The 9,517-nt window shown below is 45.2% G+C and overlaps 1 protein-coding gene across 1 annotated transcript in view; it reads right to left on the reverse strand.

Annotated features, from left to right (window-relative positions):
* The window catches only part of LOC135217288 (protein cornichon homolog 1-like), a 103,738-nt gene extending 94,789 nt beyond the window's left edge, over window positions 1–8,949 (reverse strand). The window contains exon 1 of the mRNA XM_064253039.1: window positions 8,793–8,949. Coding sequence (XP_064109109.1) covers window positions 8,793–8,873 — 81 coding nt within the window. The 5' untranslated portion in view covers window positions 8,874–8,949. The remainder of the gene's footprint in view (window positions 1–8,792) is intronic.
* Window positions 8,950–9,517: the final 568 nt, after the last annotated feature.

Consider the following 9,517-nt stretch of genomic DNA (forward strand, 5'->3'; position numbering starts at 1 on the left):
CCCTTGCAATTGCCTTTGCAGCAGCGCGTGAAAACCCCTTCGCTCTGACGAGTCCTTCGACAGTCTGAAGGCAGTCAGACCGAGCGCGGGGAGGTTTTTGTGGTATCTGTCGAAGTGGGCTGTCTGAGAAGATCGTTCCGTAAAGGAAGGTACTTTGGAAAATCTATCATCCATTCCAGTACCTCTGTGAACCACTCTTGAGCTGGCCAAAATGGGGCGATTAGGGTCAATTTTACTCCTTTCGTCAGAACAAACTTCCTTATTACGTTTCCTATGATCTTGAAAGGAGGAAAAAGCGTAGCCGTCTATTCCTTCCCAATTTAGGAGGAGGCCGTCTATCGCTACTGCTCTTGGATCTGAAATCGGAGAGCAGTAGTTCTCCAGCCTGGCATTCCAATGAGTTGCAAACAGGTCTATGTTTGACCTTCCCCATAGGTTCCAAATTTGATTGCAGACCTCTGAGTGTAGAGTCCACTCCGTGGAAATGACTTGATCTCTCCTGCTCAACAAGTCTGCTCTGACGTTTTTCTCGCCTTGTATAAACCTCGTCAAGAGTGTGATGTTCCGCTCCTTTGACCATAGAAGAAGCTCTTTCGCCTTCTTGTACAGTGAGAGGGAGTGAGTCCCCCCCTGTTTTCTTATGTAGGCTAGAGCTGTCGTGTTGTCGGAATTTACCTGCAACACTGAGTTTGCGACTTTGGGCTTCCCACTGCCTGAGAGCCAGATGCACTGCCACTAACTCTTTCTCGTTGATGTGCCAGGACACCTGTTCCCCACTCCAGGTGCCTGACACTTCTCTCGGGTCCCAACGTCGCCCCCCATCCCGTCTCCCGATGCGTCTAAACAAACACTAGGGAGGGGTTCGGTAACTGCAGCGATAGTCCTCGTTCAGTCTGCCTGGTTCTAACACCAGCTGAGGTTTTTCTTTATCTCTCTGGACAGAGGAAAAGATTCCCACAGATCCTGATTCTTCTGGTCCCAATTCTCCTTCAAGAAGAATTGAAGAGGTCTTATGTGAAGCCTCCCTAGAGAACGAACTGTTCCAATGAGGAGAGGGTCCCCAGAAGACTCATCCATTCCCTCGCGGAACATTGTTCTTTCTCTAGGAAGGTCTTCACTTTTAGAATGCACCGTTCCTGTCTTTCTATGGACGGAAACACTTGAAAACCCCGAGAATCCATCAGAATCCCCAGATAGACAATGCTTTGCTGGGGATCCATCTGGATTCCCGAGGTTCACTAACAGTCCCAGAGACTGAGTCAAGTCCAACGTTGATCTTAGGTCCTCCGGACACTGATCCCTGGATTGCGAGCGAATCAACCAATCGTCGAGATACAGCGATATCCTTATTCCTTTTAAATGCAGCCAATGTGCTACATTTTTCATCAATCCCGTGAAAACTTGGGGAGCTGTGGAAAGACCGAAACAAAGGGCGCGAAACTGAAATACTTGGCCCTGTATCATAAATCTTAGATACCTTCTGGACGAGGGATGGATGGGTACATGAAAGTAGGCATCTTGAAGATCCAATGACACCATCCAATCCCCTTTTCTTAGCGCTGAAAGAACTGACGACGTCGTCTCCATCGTGAACGTTGTTTTGATCACAAAGTGATTCAGAGCGCTTACGTCCAGCACTGGTCTCCACTCCCCAGAGGCTTTGGTACCAGAAAGAGGCGATTGTAAAATCCTGGTGAATGAAGGTCTAATACCTTTTCTATAGCCTTCTTTTCTAGCATCTGTTGCACCAGATGTAATAGTGCTTGGTTTTTTAAAGGATCTCTGTATCTTGCCGCTAACTCCCCCCTTGGAGTGGATGTTAAGGGCGGTTTTTCCCTGAAGGGGATCAGGTATCCTCTCTCGAGGACGAGAGGGACCAGTTGTCCGCCCCTCTCTGAGCCCAGACTTTCGCGAACCTCAAAAGTCTGGCTCCTACTGGAGTCTGGAGGACTCCTGTCTCACTGCGGCTTCGAAAATTGGCCTTCGAGAAGATCGTCCTCTCTTGAACGGCCTTCTACTCTTAGTTGCGGGTCTTTGAGGTTGTTCTTCCTCGAAAGGGCTGTTGGAAAGACACCTTATTCGCTGTTCCCTCTCTCTTAGCCATCGGCACAGCCGGTTTAAGCCTCTTGGCGGACTGAGCAAGAAGATCCTGCGTAGCTTTCTCCGACATGATCTGGAAATGTCCCTCACTGTCTCCTGAGGAAAAAGGTATTCCGAGAGTGGAGAAAAAAGCAAAGAGGATCTCTGTAATGGCGAAACAGAATTGGAGAGAAACGAGCTATAAACTGATCTCTTTTTTGAGCACTCCTGCTCCAAAGAGAGATGCTACTTCTGTGGATCCATCCATGACTGCCTTGTCCAAGCATGAAAGGACACTTGATAACACCTCCATAGTCACGAACTCGGATCTTGCGCTCTTTTTGCTAGAGCTCCTAAGGCCCAATCCATGAAGTTGAAGACTTCAAGTGTGCGAAATAGACCCTTAAGTAAATGGTCCATCTCGCACATTCCCCAAGACGCTTTAGCCGACAGTAAGAGAGCGTCTTCTAGAGATTCTACTAGAGCAGAAAAATCCGCGTTTGCGGAAGCCGGAAGGCCTAACCCCATGGGTTCCTTCGTGTCGTACCAGACACCCAGGCTTACCTGTCAATTTAGACGGAGGACACAAAAACACCGTCTTACCTGCCTCCTTCTTAACCAGGAGCCAGTTCTCCAGATTCTTGATGGCCTTCCTCATAGATAGAGTTGGCCGCATCTTGACAAAAAGAGGGGGATTTTGCCAACTTAGTACTTGATAGCAGAGATCCCGGAGAAGGAGGATCAGCTGAACACAGCGAGTCCCCAAACTCCTGAAGAAGTAATGCAGAAAGTCTTTATATCAGAAGACTCCTACTTCTTTCGTCTCTTCCTCCTCCGAGACTTCCTCCAAAGTTATATTCGGAGAGGGAGACTTCTTCGGTGAAGAAGTCCTGGCAGGTATGCGACTCTTATCCTTCAAGAGCTCGTCCGAAGGAGCCGCCAGTTCAATACCCGAGATATGTTTCCTCGGTAAAGAACAAACTTCCGCTTCACTTCTCTCCCTAGGTTCTTGATACCTACTAGGGGAGGATCTAGAGCCTGAGTTATTAGGCTCTTGGCGCCTATCCGGAGAAACACTCGTTTCTATTCTCGAGCGCCTACTATGAGTAGGGCGCGAATCCAAAGTCAGGATCCTTTCAGGCTCTTGGCGCCTGTGAGGAGGCGGCTTGCGCCTACTCTTCTGTGACCCTTAGGAGTAGGGAGCGTGCCTGACAAAAGGCTCCTTCAGGCTCCTTGAATCTTACGAGGAGAGGCGTCAGAGCCTACTCCTGATCTACCAGGATTAGGGGGCGCAACATCCCTGGAAAGGCTCTTTTTAGGCTCTTGCTGCCTTTGAGGCGAAGCGCTGCGCCTACTCTTGATCGTCTTACAGGAGTAGGGCGCAGATCCTCGATTAGGCTCCTTTCAGGCTCTCGACGCCTGCTAGGAGAACGGTAAGCGTCCGCTCTAGATACTCTTCCAGGAGTAGGGCGCGAACCCCTGTTTAGGTTCTTCGTAGAATCTTGGAACCTGCTAGGAGAGGCGCTTGACTCCTTGAAGAAAGCCTATCATAAGCTCTCTTAGCAGAGCGCTCTCGTTCTTTCCTACCACTTGCAGGGAGGAGATCCTACTCCTCGGAGATCGTTCGACAGATACGAACCGATCGTCTTCTTCGCAAGGAGACTTTTTCCTTACCTACCTACAAGGAGAGGATCTAGCGCCTACTTCTTGCCGCTTTGCGCTATGACTCCTAGCTTCCGAGCTTCTACGAGGAGAATACCATCTTCCCTGTCTCGACGAAGTTTCAAAGGAGTCGTCTACTCTAGGAGGCGAATAGGTTCTTACTGGAGAAGATCGCCTATAATACTCCTCCTTCCTAACCGACCTCTTGACTGGAAGAGAGGCGTCCTTCCTGCGAGAAGGCTCCTTGCGCCTACTAGTAGAAAGCGAGCCTACTAAAGAAGAGAGATTCTCTTGGAGGTCCAACAGGAATCTCTTAGTAGATGACCGATCCCTTCTGGAGAGGATTCCGGATCCTTCATAGCCTTCTTAGGCGCAGGAGAATACTCCGGAAAAGGCTGGCTCCGGGCTGGAGTCAAGAGCGCCTTCTCCTGGAGGTTTCCAGGCCTCTCTTGAGAGGGCGCGATTGGAAGAAGAGCTCCATCCTCGTTTAGGATGAGGACGAATCAAGAGTCGGAAAAACACTTCCTTAAGAGGCTTTTCCTATAGCTCTCTATAGCAGCCTGGACGAGTCTACAGGACCTGCTGAAGGGACGCCTGACCGTTGGGGATACTCTACATCCCCCTTGCGGCTTTCGACATTCCTCCTCCCCTGGGCATGGGTAGTCTGAAAGAGGTCTAGGCCTAGGAGCGATGCGGAGTCGGTCAGACGCCCCCCCTCCACTGCACTGGGGACACTGACTTATCACTAGACACTTCACCCTTACCTTGGTCTATATCTCGCAATTGCTGTTGCAAATTGCGGATTGAAGCTTCCACAGCGGCTCTCTCGGCAGCACACATCTGCGGGTTCGCTGCGGGGGGAAGGAGCTGAAACCAAAAAGGAAGATGGCGAAGCTACTGCAGGGTTAGAAATACTATCCCTGTTCCGCAGAACAGGATCTACTTGAACTTCTAGCTGAAGCTTTTCTAATCCTATCCTTTTCTAACTTTCTAACATACGAAGTTAGTTTCTTTCCATTGTAATTCAGTTAAGTTCTCACATACATCACACGTATCCTTAACCGAACAATCCCTCCCCTACATTTTACACAAACAGTGTGAGGGTCCAAAGTAGCCTAGGCAACCTCACCTTGCATCCCTCATTTACACATACTCTAAACAGAGTTCCAGGTGTTAAATCGGACATAATTACTAACTAAATCCAACACAAAGCGTATGCCAACAACCAAAGATCAAATACTTCCCAAATAATCCTCGGCGAAGCAAGCAAGAAATTCTAAGCGAGGAGCTACCAACAAAGTTGTTGTCAGCACCGCGACATTTAAACTTCTGTCAGAAAACGGGAATGATTCCTATTACCGCCACCCAGCGGCGGTAGGGGGTGATCACCTGACCTACCTGTAGCGTGTGCCGCGAGTTTTGAATTGTGTAGGACGTCAGAGACATAAGCTAAGTATATATCTGCCGGGTAAGTTGCATGTGTAAAAATAACAATTTCATACCCCCATGGGATAGCGCTCTCGTCTAGTTGCGAAAAATAAAAGAAATGTTTCGAACAATGACTTTATCACAAATGTTATCGAATGATCTCTAATATTAGAAGGCGCTAAATCGTCGCCCGATTCCGAAAGGTGGATCGATTAATGTCATTCTCATTTTGAATATTCTACCATAAGGCATTATACGAGGATCTTCGCCAATTTCATTCATTTGAAGTTCTTCTATCCATCGAGGAACCGTAGGCAAAAAAAGGGAGAAACACTGTTTTAGGATGCCTTTCCAATGGCTATCCCTGGCAGTCTGGGGACGCTCTACAGAACCTGCCGAGGGGACGCCTGACCGGTGGGGTGGATTCTCTGAAACCTCCTTACGGTTTTCAACATTCCTTCTCCTCTGGGCTTGTGAGCTTGGAAGAGGTCTAGACCTGAGAGCGAGACAGAGCCGATCAGACGCACCCTCCATTGTAATGGGGGAACACTATATTCACTTCTTACGTTCTAAGAGTTTCGCATTTGAACTATATCCAAAGTCTACAATTTGCAAATATGATATTGTAGATTCTGCGGAGTAAGAAGGTGATGAGGATGCAACAACTACTAGTACTGTTACTACTATAATTGCTCGTTAACACAAGAGCTAATAAAGCTTCTAAAGGATAGTTACTTTTCTGACTTCCCCAACTAGGAAGAAAGATAAATATTTCCTCAATCAAACTCTAACACTAATTGTATTAATGAATAAATATAAGTAATTCCCTTTCATGAAAGTATACGTAATTCACTTTCGTGAAAGTGGATGAGTGTCTACCGAAAACTTCGGTAGTTACACGTCACTAATCTTCTAAATTTTCGAAGTTAATTTTATCAAAAAATTCTAAAAGTTAACAAAAGCGTATGCCGAACCACAGATCCATTACTTCCCTGTAAAAGTTAGCCCAGACGATCGATGGCGATGAAACACGAAAATCCATCAGGAGGATCTGCAAACGTTGTTTACGTTCCAAGCGACAGAAAAAATATGAATTAGAAAACGGGTATGGGGGGGGGGGGGGGGGGGGGGGGGGGGGTGGGGGGGGGGGGGGGGGGGGGGGGGGGGGGGGGGTAGATCACCTGACCTACCTGCCGCGTGTGCCCACGAAATTCGAATTTCTGTCTCGGACGACGGACGATAATAGCTATGTATATATCTGACAGGTAAGTTGAATGTATAAAATTCGAAAGCGTTTTGGGGTAGTGTGCACTGCGTTGACCACACTTTTCATTACCCTCTGTTTAAATCTTAAAATATGGCCTTAATTTCTAACTTTGGAGAAAATACTACTTAGAACTTCGAAAGGAGAGTAGAGGTCTTGGGCTCCTGTTATCACCACCAACTCATGACTGATGACCATCTCTGGTGTCAGGACGTGTTGAAGTACTTTTTCGGAGGGTGGCCAAAACCGTGGTAGTCAGTGAATTGGCCAATCCACTCGGTTGTTTACCCTAAATGCTTAATTAGGGTAGAACACCACGGCAGGCCAACCCTCATCACGGTGGACGGGTCTTATTCACTCGATATTGATTTTAATGGTGAAAACATGAATACAATTGCAACTCTAAGCATACCATTTAAAAGACTGAAGTTTCGTCAGCATATTGTAATATATGAAAGCCCCATACGAACTAAAATAAGCATGTGAGCTCTTCGTAAAATATGTTTTCAAGGCAGTTTTGAAATCCAATATGGCGGCTACGTTTTGCATGGAAGGTTCGGATCAATGACAGCCACCATCTTTCCCCAGCCTTCCCAGCACTCATTTGAACAATGTTAGCGTATGTATGTAACGTTTATTGATCTTACTCAAGATTGCAGTTGTAATCAGCACAATAAAACAACATTTTGTTGCCTATATTAGTGAAAGTATGAAACTTGTTATTCCCGGGGCCTTTATGGTTGGAACTGAATTCAAATGATTCATTCTTACCTTGTAATCTGGTTGGTTTTATCCTTGTTACTGCCATCACAACTGAAACTCCACAGTGCTTATTTGATTATAATTATACACATTTTGGTCTTAATTCACTCCACAGTGCACTCGAACCACATTGCTGTTCCTGGTTCCTAAGCACTCACTCCGCAAACACAGTTACAAGCAGCAGACGACAACACTGATTATGAGATGCAAAGCTTTATTCCCTTAATTGTTTACTTTACCTCAATAGTTTAGTTTAACTTTACTTCAAATGTTTATTTAATTTAGTCCATTATCCCTTTTTTGCAACCAAATTAACCCCCAAAAATTACAAATGTTTCGGATGTATACTTACGAGCAGACGACGTGAGGAAAAATGACCCATCGTTGCCAATCTAGTGGAGCGTCACACATACGCCGATGCATTTACAAACTGTTTCGATGAATTCTAGTTGTCATAGTAATGCAGTAATGATAAAATTGCTGTAATATGTACGTATATATACCTAATACAAATAGATACGCTAATTTCACTTAATTCCCCGGTTTTGTGTAAGTCTTATACCTAGTTTGGAGGGTAAACACATACCAATTGACAACACTGATAAACAATTGAAGAGTGCAAAATGCCGCAAAGAATGCCGTAGTCCCCTTGAATAAGTACGAATAAGTGCTGGTAAGAGGTGGGTTTACGATTGTTGTGATGAAAGTGCCCCAGCGTCTATGGGTACAAGTGGTGTGCAGATTTAGCACATGAAATGGGAAGCTTGTTGACACAAGCGACTCCGTAAACATCAAGATGGCGTCAATCTTCGAAACATTTTTAGTTGTAAGTAAAAATTTCTAAAGCGTTTTGGTGAGATTTCCACTGCCGTAGCCACCCTTTTCACTACCCTCTGTTTAAATCTTAAAATTTGGCCTTAATTTCTAACTTTGGAAAAATAACTTTACTTCGAAGGAGAGTCGATGTCTTTAGTGGCTCTTCCGTTTTTTTCCACCAACAACAAGTCGCGTCTGATGCCCTTTATCTTTTTCCTTCTTAAGTTCGTTCCGGTGTCAGGACGCGTTATAATGTACTTTTTCGGAGGGTGGCAAGCGTTGATTGTAGGTGGCCTGTTTGGCCTGCCGTGGTGATTTACCCTAGTAACTAGCAACGTTGCGACAAGCACGCGGTATAGGTAAATTTGGCAATCAGTAAGCAAACAGGACTCAATTAAAAAGACAGCCAGGCTATCCTAAGCCCCTTGGTCTGGCCACCAACTAGCCTAGTACATCAGAGAGATTACTAGGATAGCCCTTGTAACTAGCCTTAACAATGACTGTAAGCCAGGTAGGACAAATAAGATACTTACTATACCTAGGTTGCATTTCAAGGCACTTGGCCTAAATTTGGATATGCAAAGTTCACAGCAACCGCACGCCCATATATTAGCTACCTACCTATCAATAACGAACGAGCTTATTGGATAGGAGAGCCTATAGTGCTAAGTTAGTAGTAGGGTAACCGTCTCGGGTACCCGCGAGGAGACACTGCACACACCGAAACTTCAACTTTACAGGTAACTAGGAATTCAGAACACCATTTATATGCGCTACTTACATGAAAAATGGCAAAAAATATTAGAAATGCATCCACTATCAATGCAATGATATATGAGAATGCTGCAAAGGTGAACGCCATGATCGGGTTTTCGGACAATAACAACACTGACAAGAGACTCGCGGTCTCGTGGAGGCGTTTTTAGCGACATCGTTAGTACGTGCAGTGACGTCATCCTCATCCACGATTTTTAAGAAATTTCCGCGACAGTTTACTAAAAAAAGTTGCATGGTACGAAATATTTAATTTTGCCATTAAGATACACACGTGAAGCGTTCGAAAGAACTCAACGATACATCGAGTACAGACATCCAAATCTTGTTGTTCGCTGTGGCATGTGCTGCTTCATTCCTGACGGAAGATGGAAAAAAAAATTTAATCGAACTCTGCTTTCTTATTTAAAGTCTAAGGATATGCATCTTAAATTGCCAAGTAATTAAGTTAAATGATACTCTACATTGCCACTAAGCAGCTTGTAGGTCGCAAGAGGTGCCAAATTGTGGTTACCCTACAGCTGGCGGAAGCAAACGCACGGTAAAGGCAAGAAATATTCTCAAACCTTGGGTTGTGCCTTCCAAAGCCTCGGTTATTAAGGTTCCTTGCGTGATGATACACTTAGTAGAAAAAAAAAAAAAAAAAAAAAAAAAAAAAAAAAAACAAAAAAAAAAAAAAAAAAAAAAAAAAAAAAAAAAAAAAAAAAAAACGTTTTGTGAAATAAAAAAAAA

This window comes from Macrobrachium nipponense, chromosome 7 (assembly GCF_015104395.2).
Source record: "Macrobrachium nipponense isolate FS-2020 chromosome 7, ASM1510439v2, whole genome shotgun sequence".
NCBI classification, from domain to species: Eukaryota; Metazoa; Arthropoda; class Malacostraca; order Decapoda; family Palaemonidae; genus Macrobrachium; species Macrobrachium nipponense.